Source organism: Phoxinus phoxinus, assembly GCF_949152265.1.
Source record: "Phoxinus phoxinus genome assembly, chromosome: 11".
NCBI classification, from domain to species: domain Eukaryota; kingdom Metazoa; phylum Chordata; class Actinopteri; order Cypriniformes; family Leuciscidae; genus Phoxinus; species Phoxinus phoxinus.
Genome location: NC_136886.1, coordinates 55,090 through 77,500, shown reverse-complemented (window position 1 = coordinate 77,500; position 22,411 = coordinate 55,090). Strand labels below are relative to the sequence as shown.

Below are 22,411 nucleotides of genomic sequence, written 5' to 3'. Positions count from 1 at the left end.
TGTCACAAGCTTCAATCAGATGTTCTGACATGCGCACACGGCACAAATATAGTCTCCAGCTGCTTGCACATAATAACCCCATCCGCCGAATCCGCCATTTGTGTCCGACAGCGGTCAGGAGAGTCAGGAGAGTCAGTAGAGTCGGGAGAGTCGGGAGAGTCGGGAGAGTCGGGAGAGTCGGGAGAGTCAGGAGAGTCGGTAGAGTCGGGAGAGTCAGGAGAGTCGGGAGAGTCAGTAGAGTCGGGAGAGTCAGGAGAGTCGGGAGAGTCAGGAGAGTCGGGAGAGTCAGTAGAGTCGGGAGAGTCAGGAGAGTCGGGAGAGTCAGGAGAGTCGGGAGAGTCAGTAGAGTCGGGAGAGTCGGGAGAGTCGGGAGAGTCGGGAGAGTCGGGAGAGTCAGGAGAGTCGGTAGAGTCGGGAGAGTCAGTAGAGTCAGTAGAGTCGGGAGAGTCGGGAGAGTCAGGAGAGTCAGGAGAGTCGGTAGAGTCGGGAGAGTCAGGAGAGTCGGGAGAGTCAGTAGAGTCGGGAGAGTCAGGAGAGTCGGGAGAGTCAGTAGAGTCGGGAGAGTCAGGAGAGTCGGGAGAGTCAGTAGAGTCGGGAGAGTCAGGAGAGTCGGGAGAGTCAGGAGAGTCAGGAGAGTCGGGAGAGTCGGGAGAGTCAGGAGAGTCAGGAGAGTCAGGAGAGTCGGTAGAGTCGGGAGAGTCGGTAGAGTCGGGAGAGTCAGGAGAGTCGGGAGAGTCAGTAGAGTCGGGAGAGTCGGGAGAGTCGGGAGAGTCGGGAGAGTCAGTAGAGTCGGGAGAGTCAGGAGAGTCGGGAGAGTCAGTAGAGTCGGGAGAGTCAGTAGAGTCGGGAGAGTCAGGAGAGTCAGGAGAGTCGGGAGAGTCGGGAGAGTCGGGAGAGTCAGTAGAGTCGGGAGAGTCAGGAGAGTCGGGAGAGTCAGTAGAGTCGGGAGAGTCAGGAGAGTCGGGAGAGTCAGGAGAGTCGGGAGAGTCAGTAGAGTCGGGAGAGTCGGGAGAGTCAGGAGAGTCAGGAGAGTCGGTAGAGTCAGGAGAGTCGGTAGAGTCAGTAGAGTCGGGAGAGTCAGTAGAGTCGAGAGAGTCGGGAGAGTCAGTAGAGTCAGGAGAGTCAGTAGAGTCGGGAGAGTCAGGAGAGTCGGGAGAGTCAGGAGAGTCGGGAGAGTCAGTAGAGTCGGGAGAGTCGGGAGAGTCAGGAGAGTCGGGAGAGTCAGTAGAGTCGGGAGAGTCGGGAGAGTCAGGAGAGTCAGGAGAGTCGGTAGAGTCAGGAGAGTCGGTAGAGTCGGTAGAGTCAGTAGAGTCGGGAGAGTCAGTAGAGTCGGGAGAGTCGGGAGAGTCAGTAGAGTCAGTAGAGTCGGGAGAGTCGGGAGAGTCGGGAGAGTCAGGAGAGTCAGTAGAGTCAGGAGAGTCAGTAGAGTCGGGAGAGTCGGGAGAGTCAGTAGAGTCGGGAGAGTCGGGAGAGTCAGTAGAGTCGGGAGAGTCGGGAGAGTCGGGAGAGTCAGGAGAGTCGGTAGAGTCGGGAGAGTCGGGAGAGTCGGGAGAGTCAGTAGAGTCGGGAGAGTCGGGAGAGTCAGTAGAGTCGGGAGAGTCAGTAGAGTCGAGAGAGTCGGGAGAGTCAGTAGAGTCAGGAGAGTCAGTAGAGTCGGGAGAGTCAGTAGAGTCGGGAGAGTCAGGAGAGTCGGGAGAGTCAGTAGAGTCGGGAGAGTCAGTAGAGTCGGGAGAGTCGGGAGAGTCAGTAGAGTCGGGAGAGTCAGTAGAGTCGAGAGAGTCGGGAGAGTCAGTAGAGTCAGGAGAGTCAGTAGAGTCGGGAGAGTCAGTAGAGTCGGGAGAGTCAGGAGAGTCAGGAGAGTCGGGAGAGTCAGTAGAGTCGGGAGAGTCAGGAGAGTCGGGAGAGTCAGGAGAGTCGGGAGAGTCAGTAGAGTCGGGAGAGTCGGGAGAGTCAGGAGAGTCAGGAGAGTCGGTAGAGTCAGGAGAGTCGGTAGAGTCAGTAGAGTCGGGAGAGTCAGTAGAGTCGAGAGAGTCGGGAGAGTCAGTAGAGTCAGGAGAGTCAGTAGAGTCGGGAGAGTCGGGAGAGTCGGGAGAGTCAGGAGAGTCAGTAGAGTCGGGAGAGTCGGGAGAGTCGGGAGAGTCAGGAGAGTCGGGAGAGTCAGTAGAGTCAGTAGAGTCGGGAGAGTCGGGAGAGTCAGTAGAGTCGGGAGAGTCGGTAGAGTCGGGAGAGTCAGGAGAGTCAGTAGAGTCAGGAGAGTCGGTAGAGTCGGGAGAGTCGGGAGAGTCAGTAGAGTCAGTAGAGTCGGGAGAGTCGGGAGAGTCAGGAGAGTCAGGAGAGTCGGTAGAGTCAGGAGAGTCGGTAGAGTCAGTAGAGTCGGGAGAGTCAGTAGAGTCAGTAGAGTCGGTAGAGTCGAGAGAGTCGGGAGAGTCAGTAGAGTCAGGAGAGTCAGTAGAGTCGGGAGAGTCAGGAGAGTCGGGAGAGTCAGGAGAGTCGGTAGAGTCGGGAGAGTCAGTAGAGTCAGGAGAGTCAGTAGAGTCGGGAGAGTCAGGAGAGTCGGTAGAGTCGGGAGAGTCGGGAGAGTCAGTAGAGTCGGGAGAGTCGGGAGAGTCGGGAGAGTCGGTAGAGTCAGTAGAGTCGGGAGAGTCAGTAGAGTCGGGAGAGTCAGGAGAGTCGGTAGAGTCGGGAGAGTCAGTAGAGTCGGTAGAGTCGGTAGAGTCGGGAGAGTCGGGAGAGTCAGTAGAGTCGGGAGAGTCGGGAGAGTCAGGAGAGTCAGGAGAGTCAGGAGAGTCGGTAGAGTCGGGAGAGTCAGTAGAGTCGGGAGAGTCAGGAGAGTCAGTAGAGTCGGGAGAGTCAGGAGAGTCAGGAGAGTCGGTAGAGTCGGGAGAGTCAGTAGAGTCGGGAGAGTCAGGAGAGTCGGTAGAGTCGGGAGAGTCGGTAGAGTCGGGAGAGTCAGTAGAGTCGGGAGAGTCAGTAGAGTCAGGAGAGTCGGTAGAGTCAGTAGAGTCGGGAGAGTCAGTAGAGTCGGTAGAGTCGGTAGAGTCGGGAGAGTCGGGAGAGTCAGTAGAGTCAGGAGAGTCAGTAGAGTCGGGAGAGTCAGGAGAGTCGGGAGAGTCAGTAGAGTCAGGAGAGTCAGTAGAGTCGGGAGAGTCAGGAGAGTCGGGAGAGTCAGTAGAGTCGGGAGAGTCAGGAGAGTCGGGAGAGTCAGTAGAGTCGGGAGAGTCAGTAGAGTCAGTAGAGTCGGGAGAGTCGGGAGAGTCGGGAGAGTCAGTAGAGTCGGGAGAGTCAGGAGAGTCAGTAGAGTCAGTAGAGTCGGGAGAGTCGGTAGAGTCGGTAGAGTCGGGAGAGTCGGGAGAGTCAGTAGAGTCGGGAGAGTCGGGAGAGTCAGTAGAGTCGGGAGAGTCGGGAGAGTCAGTAGAGTCGGGAGAGTCGGGAGAGTCGGGAGAGTCAGGAGAGTCGGTAGAGTCGGTAGAGTCGGGAGAGTCGGGAGAGTCAGTAGAGTCAGGAGAGTCGGGAGAGTCAGTAGAGTCGGGAGAGTCGGGAGAGTCAGTAGAGTCGGGAGAGTCGGGAGAGTCGGGAGAGTCAGTAGAGTCGGGAGAGTCAGTAGAGTCGGGAGAGTCAGTAGAGTCGGGAGAGTCAGGAGAGTCGGGAGAGTCAGTAGAGTCGGGAGAGTCAGTAGAGTCGGGAGAGTCGGGAGAGTCGGGAGAGTCGGGAGAGTCAGTAGAGTCGGGAGAGTCGGGAGAGTCAGTAGAGTCGGGAGAGTCAGTAGAGTCGGGAGAGTCAGTAGAGTCGGGAGAGTCAGTAGAGTCGGGAGAGTCAGTAGAGTCGGGAGAGTCGGTAGAGTCGGGAGAGTCAGTAGAGTCGGGAGAGTCAGTAGAGTCGGGAGAGTCAGGAGAGTCGGGAGAGTCAGTAGAGTCAGTAGAGTCAGGAGAGTCAGTAGAGTCGGGAGAGTCAGTAGAGTCGGGAGAGTCAGTAGAGTCGGTAGAGTCGGGAGAGTCAGTAGAGTCGGGAGAGTCAGTAGAGTCGGGAGAGTCAGTAGAGTCGGGAGAGTCAGGAGAGTCAGTAGAGTCAGTAGAGTCGGGAGAGTCGGGAGAGTCGGTAGAGTCGGTAGAGTCGGGAGAGTCGGGAGAGTCAGTAGAGTCGGGAGAGTCGGGAGAGTCAGTAGAGTCGGGAGAGTCGGGAGAGTCAGTAGAGTCGGGAGAGTCGGGAGAGTCGGGAGAGTCGGGAGAGTCAGGAGAGTCGGTAGAGTCGGTAGAGTCGGGAGAGTCGGGAGAGTCAGTAGAGTCAGGAGAGTCGGGAGAGTCAGTAGAGTCGGGAGAGTCGGGAGAGTCAGTAGAGTCGGGAGAGTCGGGAGAGTCGGGAGAGTCAGTAGAGTCGGGAGAGTCAGTAGAGTCGGGAGAGTCAGTAGAGTCGGGAGAGTCAGGAGAGTCGGGAGAGTCAGTAGAGTCGGGAGAGTCAGTAGAGTCGGGAGAGTCGGGAGAGTCGGGAGAGTCGGGAGAGTCAGTAGAGTCGGGAGAGTCGGGAGAGTCAGTAGAGTCGGGAGAGTCAGTAGAGTCGGGAGAGTCAGTAGAGTCGGGAGAGTCAGTAGAGTCGGGAGAGTCAGTAGAGTCGGGAGAGTCGGTAGAGTCGGGAGAGTCAGTAGAGTCGGGAGAGTCAGTAGAGTCGGGAGAGTCAGGAGAGTCGGGAGAGTCAGTAGAGTCAGTAGAGTCAGGAGAGTCAGTAGAGTCGGGAGAGTCAGTAGAGTCGGGAGAGTCAGTAGAGTCGGTAGAGTCGGGAGAGTCAGTAGAGTCGGGAGAGTCGGTAGAGTCGGGAGAGTCAGTAGAGTCGGGAGAGTCAGTAGAGTCGGGAGAGTCAGTAGAGTCGGGAGAGTCAGGAGAGTCAGTAGAGTCAGTAGAGTCGGGAGAGTCGGGAGAGTCGGTAGAGTCGGTAGAGTCGGGAGAGTCGGGAGAGTCAGTAGAGTCGGGAGAGTCGGGAGAGTCAGTAGAGTCGGGAGAGTCGGGAGAGTCAGTAGAGTCGGGAGAGTCGGGAGAGTCGGGAGAGTCAGGAGAGTCGGTAGAGTCGGGAGAGTCGGGAGAGTCAGTAGAGTCGGGAGAGTCGGGAGAGTCAGTAGAGTCGGGAGAGTCGGGAGAGTCAGTAGAGTCGGGAGAGTCAGTAGAGTCGGGAGAGTCAGTAGAGTCGGGAGAGTCAGGAGAGTCGGGAGAGTCAGTAGAGTCGGGAGAGTCAGTAGAGTCGGGAGAGTCGGGAGAGTCGGGAGAGTCGGGAGAGTCAGTAGAGTCGGGAGAGTCGGGAGAGTCAGTAGAGTCGGGAGAGTCAGTAGAGTCGGGAGAGTCAGTAGAGTCGGGAGAGTCAGTAGAGTCGGGAGAGTCAGTAGAGTCGGGAGAGTCGGTAGAGTCGGGAGAGTCAGTAGAGTCGGGAGAGTCAGTAGAGTCGGGAGAGTCGGTAGAGTCGGGAGAGTCGGTAGAGTCGGGAGAGTCAGTAGAGTCGGGAGAGTCAGGAGAGTCGGGAGAGTCAGTAGAGTCAGTAGAGTCAGGAGAGTCAGTAGAGTCGGGAGAGTCAGTAGAGTCGGGAGAGTCAGTAGAGTCGGTAGAGTCGGGAGAGTCAGTAGAGTCGGGAGAGTCAGTAGAGTCGGGAGAGTCAGTAGAGTCGGGAGAGTCGGGAGAGTCGGTAGAGTCGGTAGAGTCGGGAGAGTCGGGAGAGTCAGTAGAGTCGGGAGAGTCGGGAGAGTCAGTAGAGTCGGGAGAGTCGGGAGAGTCAGTAGAGTCGGGAGAGTCGGGAGAGTCGGGAGAGTCAGGAGAGTCGGTAGAGTCGGGAGAGTCGGGAGAGTCAGTAGAGTCGGGAGAGTCGGGAGAGTCAGTAGAGTCGGGAGAGTCGGGAGAGTCGGGAGAGTCGGTAGAGTCGGGAGAGTCGGGAGAGTCGGGAGAGTCAGTAGAGTCGGGAGAGTCAGTAGAGTCGGGAGAGTCAGTAGAGTCGGGAGAGTCAGGAGAGTCGGGAGAGTCAGTAGAGTCGGGAGAGTCAGTAGAGTCGGGAGAGTCGGGAGAGTCGGGAGAGTCGGGAGAGTCAGTAGAGTCGGGAGAGTCGGGAGAGTCAGTAGAGTCGGGAGAGTCAGTAGAGTCGGGAGAGTCAGTAGAGTCGGGAGAGTCGGGAGAGTCAGTAGAGTCGGGAGAGTCGGGAGAGTCAGGAGAGTCGGGAGAGTCAGTAGAGTCGGGAGAGTCGGGAGAGTCAGGAGAGTCGGGAGAGTCAGTAGAGTCGGGAGAGTCAGTAGAGTCGGGAGAGTCAGTAGAGTCGGGAGAGTCGGGAGAGTCAGTAGAGTCGGGAGAGTCGGGAGAGTCGGTAGAGTCGGTAGAGTCGGTAGAGTCGGGAGAGTCGGGAGAGTCAGTAGAGTCAGTAGAGTCGGGAGAGTCAGTAGAGTCGGGAGAGTCGGGAGAGTCAGGAGAGTCGGGAGAGTCAGTAGAGTCGGGAGAGTCAGTAGAGTCGGGAGAGTCAGTAGAGTCGGGAGAGTCAGTAGAGTCGGGAGAGTCAGTAGAGTCGGGAGAGTCGGGAGAGTCGGGAGAGTCAGTAGAGTCGGGAGAGTCGGTAGAGTCGGGAGAGTCGGGAGAGTCAGGAGAGTCGGGAGAGTCAGGAGAGTCGGGAGAGTCAGTAGAGTCGGTAGAGTCGGTAGAGTCGGGAGAGTCGGGAGAGTCGGGAGAGTCAGTAGAGTCGGGAGAGTCAGTAGAGTCGGGAGAGTCGGGAGAGTCGGTAGAGTCGGTAGAGTCGGGAGAGTCGGGAGAGTCGGGAGAGTCCGTAGAGTCGGGAGAGTCGGGAGAGTCGGGAGAGTCGGGAGAGTCAGTAGAGTCGGGAGAGTCGGGAGAGTCAGGAGAGTCGGGAGAGTCAGTAGAGTCGGGAGAGTCAGTAGAGTCGGGAGAGTCAGTAGAGTCGGGAGAGTCGGGAGAGTCAGGAGAGTCGGGAGAGTCAGTAGAGTCGGGAGAGTCGGGAGAGTCGGGAGAGTCAGTAGAGTCGGGAGAGTCGGGAGAGTCGGTAGAGTCGGTAGAGTCGGGAGAGTCGGGAGAGTCAGTAGAGTCGGGAGAGTCGGTAGAGTCGGTAGAGTCGGGAGAGTCGGGAGAGTCGGGAGAGTCAGTAGAGTCGGGAGAGTCGGGAGAGTCAGGAGAGTCGGGAGAGTCAGTAGAGTCGGGAGAGTCGGGAGAGTCAGTAGAGTCGGGAGAGTCGGGAGAGTCAGGAGAGTCAGTAGAGTCGGGAGAGTCGGGAGAGTCGGGAGAGTCGGGAGAGTCAGTAGAGTCGGGAGAGTCAGGAGAGTCGGGAGAGTCAGTAGAGTCGGGAGAGTCAGGAGAGTCGGGAGAGTCAGTAGAGTCGGGAGAGTCAGTAGAGTCGGGAGAGTCGGGAGAGTCGGGAGAGTCAGGAGAGTCGGGAGAGTCGGGAGAGTCGGGAGAGTCAGTAGAGTCGGGAGAGTCGGGAGAGTCAGGAGAGTCAGTAGAGTCGGGAGAGTCGGGAGAGTCGGGAGAGTCAGGAGAGTCGGGAGAGTCGGGAGAGTCGGGAGAGTCAGTAGAGTCGGGAGAGTCGGGAGAGTCGGTAGAGTCAGGAGAGTCAGGAGAGTCAGTAGAGTCGGGAGAGTCAGTAGAGTCGGGAGAGTCAGTAGAGTCGGGAGAGTCAGTAGAGTCAGTAGAGTCGGGAGAGTCAGTAGAGTCGGGAGAGTCGGGAGAGTCGGGAGAGTCGGGAGAGTCAGGAGAGTCGGGAGAGTCAGGAGAGTCGGGAGAGTCAGGAGAGTCGGGAGAGTCAGTAGAGTCGGGAGAGTCGGGAGAGTCGGTAGAGTCAGTAGAGTCGGGAGAGTCAGTAGAGTCGGGAGAGTCAGTAGAGTCGGGAGAGTCGGGAGAGTCGGGAGAGTCGGGAGAGTCGGGAGAGTCGGGAGAGTCGGGAGAGTCGGGAGAGTCGGGAGAGTCGGGAAGAGATGATCGGTTCATGAGCGGCTTTAACTGAGCGATCTGACACACACATTAACCCTCAGGGGTCTGAGGGGTTTTTGGGGCCCTTGAGATGTTTTGACATGCCCTGACATTTGTGCTTATTTCAGCTTCTTACAACATACCTTTGGCCAACACATAATTATGCTGTATTGCAGCACAAACTCTGCTACAATAATATGTGAGCAAAATGAAAGTAGCATGTTTGCATTTTATAGAAAAAAAATATTATGCGTGGTTAGTAAGTTTTGGGAAAAAAATTGTCACTGCAATGAGCTCATATAACTCATACTGAATAGTTTGGCACAAGACTTTTGAGTTACCATTCTTGTAGGCTAGAATGTTTACAACAAAATTATGTGAAAATCATTCTGATCACTCTTTCACAAAACAACAATATAATGATTTAAACTTTGTAAGTCAGTTTTTGTGCCAGCACTGCTTTATGCGTAGGGGTGTTGATGGCCATGAATATGAATGAGGGGAGACAATAGACACTCCCCCATCAATGGCTAATGCCCCATCACGGTGCTGTGAGGCAGAGAGGAGAATCTGAGAATGAGAGGACATTCAAAGGTTTTGTTTTTTAATCTGTTTTTATTGTAATTCCTCTATGTGGAGGAACTAAATGTTGTGCCTCACAAGACCACAGTGCTACCGTACATGTATAAACATATAGTACCAGTCAAACGTTTGGACACATTACCATTTTTAATATTTTTGGAAGAAGGCTGCATTTATTTGATAAAAAATACAGAAACAACAGTAATATTGTAAAAAATTATTACAATTTAAAATAATGATTTTCTATTTTAATATACTTTAAAATATTATTTATTTATTTGATCAAAGCTGAATTTTCAGCATCCTTACTCCAGTCTTCAGTGTCACATGATCATGATTTGATAATCAGGTATTATCAATGTTGGAAACCGTTGTGCTGCTTAATATTTTTTTTTATAACCTGTGATATTTTATTCTGGATTCACTGATTAAAAAGAAAAGCATTTATTCAAAATAGAAATATTTCCTAACAATATAACTTAACACATCCTTTAAAAAAAAGAAAGAAAGGTAGTGTATACTGTTACAAACAGACTCATGGGCGAATGTGAGTCAACAGAGGTCAGTTGCGGTCCAGTTTCCCGTGCGGGCAGGAATTGCGCAGTCTGTGCAACCATGTCAACATCAGTCTCGGTTTTCCATGACAGGGTGGACTTGGACCTGTTGCTTGTTTGCCAGGGCTCTCTTCGGGACCGGTGCTTGGACATGTTCATTGTCACATCTGTTGATAACACAATCAAAGAAACTGTATTATTATCATTATCAATCACTAATGGCCATGGGTTAAAAAAAAGACAACCGTTTTTGTAATTTCACACAAGAATAGGTAGGCCCCACTTGTATATTATGACGATGTAAACACAATTACATTTCATCAGTAAAATATTACGTCTGTGCACTTACTATCATTCTCGATTGAGAACTGAACGACACCTGCGTGTCCCTCTGTGGTGCTGGAGAAGGAGAGCGTGATGCAAACACATTCCTAAAATAATAAAAACAACTGTTAGCATACATTATCCAAAGATGGGCGATTAATGGCCTATATATCTGTTAATGGGCCATAGGACGGAGAAATATCTATTTATGGGCCATAGATCGCGTCACCGCGAGTGTTGATGGCCATATAGACTGCACGCACCTACAGCATTTCAAACATTTACACCTGTATTCACAATCATCTGTGGCAATATTTTAGCAAGATAAGTGTCATAGGCTAATCAAAACCGAACATTTATATATAAAAATATAATGTCTAGTATTTAGACAGTATCACATTTTACCGGAGGCTTAAATATATATTTGCACGAAATCATATTTACACCTAAGCAGATATTCGCAAATAAGCTACATTACGCAAAAGTCAGTATTTTTAGCATGATAATCAGTGTCATAAGCTAATCAAAACGGAGTGAAATATATATACAAATATGTTTAGAGAGTAATATCACATTGAAACGACCATATACACGAATGTTAGGGATATTGTAAGGCAATCTTTCCTGTAAGATGTCAAAAGCTAACCAAAACTAAGCAAAATATAGTCTGAAAATTCATATGAGTTCTATATAATCAGAAAAGAATTATATAAACACTAAACAACTTACTCGAACTTGTATCTTCGGCGGGATCAATTCGCTCTTGAAAATGCAGCCGTTCTCCGTCTGATGCGATCTTTCTCTGAGGAAAAGGTGAATTCTTCCTCGCTGTCCATAATCCTCTGAAGGACGACTTTACCGGAGAAGCGTGCCATCCTCAAAACGCGATGAACTATCCGTGAATCTGACGAGAAACTGCGTCTTTTCTTGGCAATAATCGGGGGCGTGTGCGATGCGTATAGATCACCTCAACTATTAGCATGTGAATAGCGCCGGGGGGCGTGGCGGCCTCAGCTCATTAAAAATAATGAAGGAAGAATGAAAAACCGTGCCTCTCCTTGGTTTCAAACGGATTACATAAACTAAGAATATATATTTTTTTATATAAATTACTTCATTGAAAAGAAGAGAATTCTAGCTTCATAAAGACAAATGTCTCGTTCCTGAGTGACAAGTATTCGCTGAGTTACAGTTCATTTTCTGACGCGTTTCAGAATGGACTTCCCTGACAGAGAGAAGGCAGAACTCGCATCATGTTTATTTTTCTTTATTTGGCGAAAGACACAACACTTTGTTTTTATTGTGAGTATACACAAAAAAAATAGAAACTTAACTGGATCGAATGATGTAAAACACTTAAATGTAAGATCAAAACCAACAGAGTATTTTGAATCTCTTTTGCACTGATAAGAAAAAAAGCGAGCAGATCACGCCGGCGTGATTGCCGACCCCAGGGGGTTAAAGAGACACAAAACGGCAGCCTATTGTTTAATATCTTGACAAAATTGCCAAATTTGAAAGTTGAGACTGTTTCATCTCAGAAGTATGCTGGTCTGTGTCTGTCGGTGTGTTCAGTGTCTCTCTGCTCCGCGATGTGTTGTTCACTGCGTGAGAACGTGGCGTGTGTGAGAGCGGCGTAGCTTGATGGACATAGCAACAGTAACTAAAGGGGGCGGATCAATTTGTAGATGCATATGAACCGTTGTGCCGTGCTGCTTATATTGATCACGCAGTAAAAATGAAAACGTAAACGTAGCCGTAATCAAAATATCGGAAATGTGTTTAAAAATCATATCACCATTATTGAGAATAATTATATTGCGATATATTGATATTGAATTATTGTCCAGCCCTATTTGCAACTAAAGTTTAAGACTGTGTGTTACGACCGCTAGGGGTCAGCCGCAACAGGAAAAGGAAGAGAGTCACACTACCAGAGAGATGAAGAGTAATATGAATTTTATTGACCATAAAGGGTTCGCGTCAGGGGCAGACCAGGCCAAAATAACAAACAAGACAATCTTCTTTTTAGAACCTAAATGACCTTTAACAAAAGAAAGAAAAATGAAAATACAGTTTAACTTGCCTGACTCCCTTACACATAAACAAAGTGAAAAAATAAATACAAATAAATAGGCGTCAAACCCCCTACATCCCTTAATATGGTAACAATTACAAGAATGCTTACACACATTTAAAAAGTATCTGGTTGACAAGTTAGAATCGGAATCCAAAGACGTAGTCAATCAGGCAAGAGTCAGATATAGAAGAAAACCAGAAGTAGGATTACATTCAACAAACACTTACTCAGTTTCACTAAACACTAATAATCTCTCTGGCACGACACTCTTACTCAATTACATAACGGCGAAACAAACAAAGCTGAAGAGAAGCACAATTAAACGGTACGACCGCGAAACACAAAAGCCTAAAGCACAAAGTCAGCGAGGCTCAAAGGCCACCATGCTGTGTCAGAGGCGGTCCTTATATCCAGGTCAGGTGCTGGTCCAATCACAGTCTTCCACAGATTAACAGAGGTAACGCCCATCTGAACCAAGCTTGTCGACACAGAGAGAACGAGAGCAAGACACACCCACACACAAGGACAATTGATACAAACACACAAAATATCTCAGAGTCCTAACACTGATGAACTGGGCAGAGTTGGGTTGGTGCGGCTGCAGGGCTGATGAGCTTTCCAGGACTGGGACAATAAACCCAGGCATCGGGATTCTCCAGACGATTCCGGATCGATTCTGAGATCTTCCGAATGCATCCTGATCGTCTCGAATCGATTCTGAGCGTAGTTTCTAACAGCAGATGAAGTGTGTGCTTCAGAAACAGCCAAACTCGGCTGGCTTCCAGTTCCTTACACACACGTCTTGAAAGTTATAAAGTTCGAAAAGGTTGAAGTGAATGGACTTTATGCACAGCTGCACTACTGATTAATCCAGGTGTGTCTGATTATTGTTGTTGGTCAGACACACCTGGATTAATCAGTTTGTCCAATAATGGCAGACAGGAAACAGGAGCTGGCTAAAGTTCAGGAAGTAGTGCAGCTGTGCATAAAGTCCATTGCAAGGGTGTTTGCAGGGGGCTGTTAGCATTAATATCGCATCATTAAAGCACGCTGAGGTGCGAGTACGTTTAACCCCTTCAGTGGACTCGTATCACACACACCCGAACACAAGATTCTTCTTCATGAGCATTAGAGCGTGTGCTTAGGCTAGCCTACAGCGCCATCTGCTGTTAGAAAAAATAAGACTTAGGATGGATTGGAGAGAGAATCGCGATGCATCGCTTTATTGTCCCAGTCCTAGAACTTTCTGTATAAGAAATCATTAGTTATTCACTCTTAATGCTGTGAAGTGCTTTCAACACTTTTACTTTCTATATAAAGCATAGAATGTGAGATGGCTCAATCAATAGTGTGGATTTAAGTGTGTTGTGTGTGTGTGTGTGTGTGTGTGTTTTCTCAGGGCCCGACGGGCACCAGGGGCCGCTGACGGCTCTGGCCTGCAATAAAGAGGGAACACTGGTTCTGACGGGCTCTGTCGACGGTCAGGCCAAACTCATCAACACGTCCACAGGAAAGGTGAACAGAGTAACCCTAACTAGTGTTTTTTATTTCCTGGGGGAGCAAGTTATTATTTACTTAGAACAAATTAAATGATCTGCCAGTGGGATAAGAAAAATAGTCTTAATGCAAACAGAAACAAGATTATTTTTCGTACCTCATTGGCAGATAATTTGCAAAATAAGAAGACCCCCCCCCCCCCCCCCCCCAAGAAACAAGACTAAATAACTAATATAATTTTTCATATGTAGAAAATGCATCTTTGTTTAAGAATCTTTAGATATTTTGTCAAAATATTTTGTCTCGGGCTCAGCCCCAGCACCCCCCCGAGCGCCAGCACCCCCCCGAGCCCCAGCACCCCCCCGAGCCCCAGCCCGCCCCGAGCCCCAGCACCCCCCCGAGCCCCAGCCCGCCCCGAGTGGGATGTGATCCGATGTAGATTCTCACTTGAACGCCGTCAGAGAGCTTCACATGTTCTGCTTGCAGTGATTCCTTAATTTTCTTCTTTAGGTGTTATGTTCGTTTTCCAGTGAAAACACTGAAGCAAAAGACTCGATGCAGGAGCAGGATCCCAACTCTGTAGAATCTGTGGGATTTTGTAGTGTGTAAGTAAAGCATGTCATCTCTACTCCTGGCATAGGTATGTAGTAGTGTTTTGATGTAGTGCACACACACATTGATCAGCCAGTCAGACTTCATGATCTCACCCAGTTCTGTCACCGCCAGTCTCCGAGCACAAGATCCGCTTTTTAAGTGAGTAACGTCAATCCATCAAACATTGACTTGTGATTAGGAGACGACAAACACTGCTTATATTTACAATGCAGTATAAATGTGCAAAACAAGCATCTGTGGATGAGTCTAAAGCAAGGGCTGCTGGGACGACACTGTCCTGCTCTTCACAGATGATGAGTGGAAGAACTCGTTCTGTGCTTCATGCGTCATTACGCCATTTCTCATCAATGCACATGTGCAAAACTTTCCAGTTTCAGTTTTCAGTCCAATCAGGTGTTTACATGTCCTATCGAATGGGTTAGAAAACGGATAACCACCCCTTAAAATCTGAATACAATTTAAATCTGATTTGGCTGATTTATTCAGATTGACGTGGTTACATTAAACATTCTTTAAATTCCAACTGTTCTGCTAACCCTATTATTAGGGTCCATGTAAACCTCCTCTATTTCTGTAGTGCTGAATACAAGACAAGCAGCTTTAGTGATGAACAGGAAAATAATGAGCAATGATGCACACAGATCAGCTGACGTCAGTTCAGGTAAACTGTAAAGTTCATCAAATATGATAATCTATAAAGCAGTTCTGGAGAAAACTGTGATGTCGTCATCATCAGCCCAGTTCTCATACAGCAGTGTCAGTGCAGTCAGACCAATAATACTGTTGGATATTAACCTTCTCCAAATAATGAATCCAGAGGATGGATGAATAACCCTCGTGAGAAACCAGACTCAGTCGCTCAGTGCACACTGTGTGTGATCATGATTCAGGCAGCACTACAGGTCAGAGGTCAGGTTGTGGATTGGTTTCATTGATGATAATGAATGTGACTTTACTTATTAGAAGTGTTCTGCTTTGTTCCAGGTTGCCTCTAGTTGCTGTTGCGTATCTGGACGGCACACTGGCCATTTATGATATGAATTCACAGAGCCTCAGACATCGGTGTAAGCATGAGGTAACAGCTGAGAACACGCAAGCGTGAGGTCGAGAGGCTGTGCTGTCGTGAATAAGTCCCGGCTGAAGGGCGTTGTTAGGCACGAAGCGGAGTAACACCTTCATCCGTGACTTATTCACGACAGCACAGCCTCGAGTACCTTATGCTTTTATAAAACGGTTACCACACAATACAAATATTAAAGATGGAAAAATATGTATTTATGCAACTTTCATGATGTAAAATCACTAAAAGCCTTCATTCCGCTGGAAAAAATAGTCCCTGACTGTAAACGGCAACAGAAGTGTATGCATTATTTCTCCATTAGATGGCGGCAGAGACTCTTTATGAGTGAGTCAGTCCGTAGAGAAGACTTTTACATTGAAAGGACGCAAACTTGTGATCACGGAGAAGGAAGACGCAACTGACAGATGACTAGGCACAGGGAAACCCCTGAACTGTTAAAAAGACAAGATGTCGCAGCGGACATTCAAACGGATTTTTTAAATGATGAATATAGGACTGACATGAAGGAAAATGTTATGTCTACTGTAAATGCAGGAGCACTCGCTTACTCACAGTACTCTACTATAGCTTCAATGAATGGGTTTAGGTTGCTAAGAGTGGTTGCTAGGGGTGTGTGTAGTGATGCATAGAACCGTTGGGTGAAGCGGTCATAGCCGTGTTTTATCGTGAATAAAACACAGCTATTGACCAATCAGAATCAAGGATGGGAACTAACCGTTTTATACATTTAAATATGGCACATAAACGTCTTGCCTTATTTGACGTGCGTGTGTGTGTCAGGTTGGGCTAGTCCACCTGCAGTGGGAGGAGGCGTCTGCCGTGGTCTCCACCTGTAATCTGGCTGGGGTCGTGACCCTGTGGGACGCTCGATCAGGACTCCTGATGTCGGAGTATCGTGGACACACTGCTGAGATCCTCGACTTCGTGCTGAACAGGTGTGTGTTACACTCAGGCCGATCAGGAACTGGTAATGCTGTGTTTTGTTATGCAGTCTTTGTGACATTGTTGCCTATAAGAGAAAGAGCTCATGTGACAATGTGCTGCTTTGCATATAAAGTAAATGTTTTATAATTAATTAATTTATCATTAACGCAAAGTGCTAAAACCATGTTTGACTGACAAGTGGTGTAGGAAACTTTTCCTTCTAGACCAGGAGACGTTGGGATAACGTTCAAGCAGAAGTTATTCTTTATTGAGCGCGGCTGCAGGTTCGCCCAACAGTCTGAACCGTAACCGCTTACATTGCAATCTTATAGCCATTTTAGGAGGAGGGACTTCTGGGAGTGGAGACAAATTCAAACAAATCATACGAAAGTAGGGAGGAGTCGATTCTATCCAGCAAAAACCAGTTTGGTAGTTTATCTAGATTGCTCAAGAGAAACCGAGCATGTCAGCATATTCACTCTATTGCATTGCTAATCCAATCCTCCTGACTCGATTGCTCTAACCTTAACATTATCACAGAGACAAAGGCACCGCTGTACCTTGAGCTTAATGCTCAGGAAGTGCAGAAAGACAAAAGCTGATGTCAGACTCCTGAATTGCTTGACTTCATCTTCATCTGTGCCTCTAATGCTAAAATCAGTATTCTTCACCGTGATGTTTATGGAAGAACGCATATCTGAAATACATTCTTAAAATGTGTTGTTCTTCAGTGGCGATTCTGAAATGGGTTTATTAACTTCATGTAGTTGAGGAATGCTCCTGTTTCGCCAGAGGGTAAAGTTTTCAGGAGTCACAACTGGATTCCCTAAATTATCATTCCATGTGTACGGAAAACGACTCACACCCTAAACTAATTCATGCGGTGGTAACCATAGCAACGTTTTGGCATCTTGTGTGTTTGGTATCTGCTCTTCTTACAGTTTTTTACAATCGCTATGACAGTTTTTTCAATACATTTAACAAGTTTCCTAAACTCTTAACACAGTTAGCACAACATCAGTCTTTGTAGGCTATACAATTAACACATTTCTTGTTGCTTTGACACAAAATGCATACAGTTAACACAAATGTAAAATGCTTGAACTTCTTTTACACACAAGCTCAACCAATACCAAAACAATGTAATTTTACAGTCACATTTACAAATGCTTTCACACTGTATGTCAGAACAGATAACATCATGTTCTAAACATAACTTATATAAGCTAAAGTCAAAGTGAACAGCTGTTCATATTGTGAATTGAAACACAAATATATTACCTGTATTTTATATGTTATAAATGTAAAAGAGGACTATTTGGGCTGATCTTGTGTGGAAAAGGAAAAATATAGAGCAACACAAAGAAAGAAAGAAAGAAAGAAAGAAAGAAAGAGAAAAAAAAAAAAGAAGCCTGCACGGGGAGAGAGGAAGACGAGTACCAGGACAAGGGAGAGGAGTGGGACAAGGACCAGGACAAGGGAGAGGAGTGGGACAAGGACCAGGACAAGGGAGAGGAGTGGGGCAAGGACCAGGACAAGGGAGAGGAGTGGGGCAAGTACCAGGACAAGGGAGAGGAGTTGGACAAGGACCAGGACAAGGGAGAGGAGTGGGGCAAGGACCAGGACAAGGGAGAGGAGTGGGACAAGGACCAGGACAAGGGAGAGGAGTGGGGCAAGTACCAGGACAAGGGAGAGGAGTGGGACAAGGACCAGGACAAGGGAGAGGAGTGGGACAAGGACCAGGACAAGGGAGAGGAGTGGGGCAAGGACCAGGACAAGGGAGAGGAGTGGGACAAGGACCAGGACAAGGGAGAGGAGTGGGGCAAGTACCAGGACAAGGGAGAGGAGTGGGACAAGGACCAGGACAAGGGAGAGGAGTGGGGCAAGGACCAGGACAAGGGAGAGGAGTGGGGCAAGGACCAGGACAAGGGAGAGGAGTGGGGCAAGGACCAGGACAAGGGAGAGGAGTGGGGCAAGGACCAGGACAAGGGAGAGGAGTGGGGCAAGGACCAGGACAAGGGAGAGGAGTGGGGCAAGTACCAGGACAAGGGAGAGGAGTTGGACAAGGACCAGGACAAGTGGGGCAAGGACCAGGAGCGGGGCAAGGAGTGGGGCAAGGACCAGGACAAGGGAGAGGAGTGGGGCAAAGACCAGGACAAGGGAGAGGAGTGGGGCAAAGACCAGGACAAGGGAGAGGAGTGGGGCAAGGACCAGGACAAGGGAGAGGAGTGGGGCAAGGACCAGGACAAGGGAGAGGAGTGGGGCAAGGATCAGGACAAGGGAGAGGAGTGGGACAAGGACCAGGACAAGGGAGAGGAGTGGGGCAAGTACCAGGACAAGGGAGAGGAGTGGGACAAGGACCAGGACAAGGGAGAGGAGTGGGGCAAGGACCAGGACAAGGGAGAGGAGTGGGGCAAGGACCAGGACAAGGGAGAGGAGTGGGGCAAGGACCAGGACAAGGGAGAGGAGTGGGGCAAGGACCAGGACAAGGGAGAGGAGTGGGGCAAGGACCAGGACAAGGGAGAGGAGTGGGGCAGGGACCAGGACAAGGGAGAGGAGTGGGGCTGGGACCAGGACAAGGGAGAGGAGTGGGGCTGGGACCAGGACAAGGGAGAGGAGTGGGGCTGGGACCAGGACAAGGGAGAGGAGTGGGACAAGGACCAGGGCAAGGGAGAGGAGTGGGACAAGGACCAGGACAAGGGAGAGGAGTGGGACAAGGACCAGGACAAGGGAGAGGAGTGGGACAAGGACCAGGGCAAGGGAGGACCAGGACAAGGGAGAGGAGTGGGACAAGGACCAGGACAAGGGAGAGGAGTGGGACAAGGACCAGGACAAGGGAGAGGAGTGGGACAAGGACCAGGACAAGGGAGAGGAGTGGGACAAGGACCAGGACAAGGGAGAGGAGTGGAACAAGGACCAGGACAAGGGAGAGGAGTGGGACAAGGACCAGGACAAGGGAGAGGAGTGGGACAAGGACCAGGACAAGGGAGAGGAGTGGGACAAGGACCAGGACAAGGGAGAGGAGTGGGACAAGGACCAGGACAAGGGAGAGGAGTGGGGCAAGGACCAGGACAAGGGAGAGGAGTGGGGCAAGGACCAGGACAAGGGAGAGGAGTGGGGCAAGGACCAGGACAAGGGAGAGGAGTGGGGCAAGTACCAGGACAAGGGAGAGGAGTGGGGCAAGGACCAGGACAAGGGAGAGGAGTGGGGCAAGGACCAGGACAAGGGAGAAGAGTGGGGCAAGGACCAGGACAAGGGAGAGGAGTGGGGCAAGGACCAGGACAAGGGAGAGGTATATCTTGCAGTAATGTTCTTTTGCAAATACTGCAAAGTCTTTACTGCAGCAATTCTGTCTCTGTCTTTTTTTTTTCATAAACTGTACATAAAGCTACTCTGAGATGGTCATTAATTTTTTGTATTGAATTTCTGCAGCAAAAGAAAAGAAATGCATGCATTTACTAAACTCAACAAAAGAAAAATGTAGAGAAAAATGTATATTCAATACAATATACTAGGGGTGGGCGATATGGCAAAAATATCATATCACGATTCACGTTTTTATTACGATTCCTTTTCATGTTGGTTTTACTATTTTGCAAGTGACTGAGCATCACAGCCAAACTAATGTCCCTATTTTAAAAACAAAGCCTTAGGTAACAAAATATAAAATAAAAAAGAATGGCAGACATTTAGGCCAAAGTGGCGAAGATAAAACATATTTGTCATTGTCTTGGTTATTAAAAATTAAGAACAAAGATACACATACACAACTTAATATACAAATTAAATAAACAGTGCTTTTTTCAGCTACAGGTGTATTTAACAGCATTGAAGAAAGTAATTAAATGAACAAATATGAAAATAAAACACAACATCGACTTCACTCTATAAATTTTACATTGATTCTTATTAAAGCGACTATTAAAGTTCTCAGTCAAGAGTGAGTGAGATGCTCTTTGTATTTTGTTGTTTTATTAACAGGGATAGTTCTCCCAAAAATTTAAATTCTCTCAAGCCGCTTTAAACCCGAATAAGTCTCCCTCTTCTGTTGAAAATAAAAGTTATTTGGAGGAATGTGGGTAAACAAACAGTTGATGTACCCCAGTGACTTCCATAATAGTTTTTTCCTACTATGGAAGTCAATGGGGACCAGCAACCGCCCGGTTAGCCACACTCCTCAAAATATCTTCTTTTGTGTTCAGCACAAGAAACAAATTAATACAGGTTTGGAACAACATTAGAGAGTGAGTAAATAATGACACAATTTTTATTTTTGGGTAACTGTCACTTTAAGGACAAGCGGCAGCATGTTTACTATTAGGGCTACTGTCACTTTAAGGTCTGCGCGCAACGAGTCTACACGCATTTGACAAGCAGATTTTTTCTTCATTTTTTCTATTGTTCTTTCACTTTAGACATAACCAACTTTTTTTATGTAAACCTTGTGTGTATTTGACAGTATTAGCGCAATAAGACTCGAAAGATAACTTAGTTCAGTAACGGGCGCTGTTAGACATGCTTTTAGTGCATGTGCGCGCCGGCGGGTGTAACGTTATTGTGCTCAGAAAAGCGCCCGTTAGAACAGCGCATCAGCAGCGAATGACATGTTTAACCGGCAAGGCTTTAAAGCACATGCAAATAATTAATTTTTATGAACTACAGTGTCCCGTTCCTCTGCATTTCATGTGGATATACGTCGTGCTGTACAGTATGTTGAGACGGAGGCGCCAGAAATGCAAACTGATAAAATGGACGATCCTACGATATTTCTTCAAAAGCAGATCGTGGAGACATTTTAATCGTCCACGATCAAAAATCGTAATATCGCACACCCCTACAATATACTGTCTATTGTATAAGGGCAGACCTGACACATAACATAATGCAGTTTCTGTAATTTCAGCAGATGTTAGTGTTCTTTTTGTCATTGTGTTATGATTGACTAAATGTTCCTGTTGGAAGAGAACATGTGTTAGTGTTTTGAATAATTATTTGATTTTGAAACATGTTTGCAGTGTTTTGTTAGATGTAGTGTATTGTGTTAGTGTATTATTGTATTTTGAAAATTAGTTTTGGAGTTTAGTTTACAATGTGTGATTTTGAGCATGAAATTAACCGTTTTGCCAATTGTGTGTTTTAGGTGTGTTGGTGTGTTGAGTTTAGGAAAAATGTTAAATGTATTGAAAAAACTGTCATAGCGATTGTAAAAAAACTGTAATCAAAGCAATAAGTTAGCTAACACTGACCACAACTAAAGACTTGTTTGCAGTTTTAACTAAACCTCCATTGACTGTGCAGTTTTGTTTATGCCTGCTTTCAATGTAAAGATTTTGGATTTATTTAGCTTGTTCTGTTTACGGTTTGTTTTCTAGCAAGATCTGGCAACAGGAGTGAGTCTCGTACTTCTTTCCTTCCCTCTTTTTTGGGAGTTAATTCGGTTGTAGAATGCGGTTGTCATTCCCATTAAGAACTGAACTGTGTGTGAACAGAACCGGGGTAAATACTAAAAGGTGAACTGACAACCGGATTTAGCTGCAGTGTGTCCATGCCCATAAAGTCTGCTTACTCTGACATTGTAATGTTCCTCTGTCCGGTCTTCTTCATCTAATCATGCACATCTGATACTTTACTCTCTGATTGTTAAAGGCTTAGTCTACCCCAAGAATCATCATTTACTCACGTCATTTCAAACCCAGAAGACCTGCGATGAAGAGTTACATTTATTCATTTAGCAGACGCTTTTATCCGAAATATATTTTAAATATTATTCTTTCGAATTTTGTCAAGTTTGTCCATAAAATTCAAATTAAAGACTGAACATGCTTTGCTTCCTTGATGTGTTCTACCTTCATCATGGGAAAAATATTAATTTGTGCATTAACTCTTTGATTGACTGTGATGTTGTCATGTCCACAGAGAGGCGTCAGTCGCAGTCACGGCCGGAGGAGATCATAAAGCCAAAGTCTTCGTCCTGCAGAGACCGGACCGGTAGAGCGACGGAACCTGACCCCTAACCCGGACCGGTAGAGCGACGGAACCTGACCCCTAACCCGGACCGGTAGAGCGACGGAACCTGAACCCTGACCCCTAACCCGGACCGGTAGAGCGACGGAACCTGAACCCTGACCCCTAACCCGGACCGGTAGAGCGACTGAACCTGACCCCTAACCCCTAACCCGGACTGGTAGAGCGACGGAACCTGAACACTGACCCCTAACCCGGACCGGTAGAGCGACTGAACCTGAACCCTGACCCCTAACCCGGACCGGTAGAGCGACTGAACCTGAACCCTGACCCCTAACCCGGACCGGTAGAGAGACTGAACCTGAACCCTGACCCCTAACCCGGACCGGTAGAGAGACTGAACCTGAACCCTGACCCCTAACCCGGACCGGTAGAGAGACTGAACCTGAACCCTGACACCTAACCCGGACCGGTAGAGCGACTGAACCTGAACCCTGACCCCTAACCCGGACCGGTAGTGAGACTGAACCTGAACCCTGACACCTAACCCGGACCGGTAGAGCGACTGAACCTGACCCCTAACCCGGACCGGTAGAGCGACGGAACCTGACCCCTAACCCGGACCGGTAGAGCGACTGAACCTGAACCCTGACCCCTAACCCGGACCGGTAGAGCGACTGAACCTGAACCCTGACACCTAACCCGGACCGGTAGAGCGACTGAACCTGAACCCTGACACCTAACTCGGACCGGTAGAGCGACTGAACCTGAACCCTGACCCCTAACCCGGACCGGTAGAGAGACTGAACCTGACCCCTAACCCGGACCGGTAGAGCGACTGAACCTGACCCCTAACCCG

The 22,411-nt window shown here is 48.7% G+C and overlaps 1 protein-coding gene across 1 annotated transcript in view; it reads left to right on the top strand.

Moving 5' to 3' along the window:
- aamp (angio-associated, migratory cell protein) overlaps nt 1-21,668 on the top strand; it is a 26,548-nt gene extending 4,880 nt beyond the window's left edge. Inside the window, exons 7-11 of the mRNA XM_079627804.1 lie at nt 12,871-12,986; nt 13,479-13,573; nt 14,568-14,658; nt 15,445-15,599; nt 21,505-21,668. Of these exons, the coding sequence (XP_079483930.1) occupies nt 12,871-12,986; nt 13,479-13,573; nt 14,568-14,658; nt 15,445-15,599; nt 21,505-21,580 (533 nt within the window). The 3' untranslated portion in view covers nt 21,581-21,668. The remainder of the gene's footprint in view (nt 1-12,870; nt 12,987-13,478; nt 13,574-14,567; nt 14,659-15,444; nt 15,600-21,504) is intronic.
- The last annotated feature ends 743 nt before the right edge of the window (nt 21,669-22,411 follow it).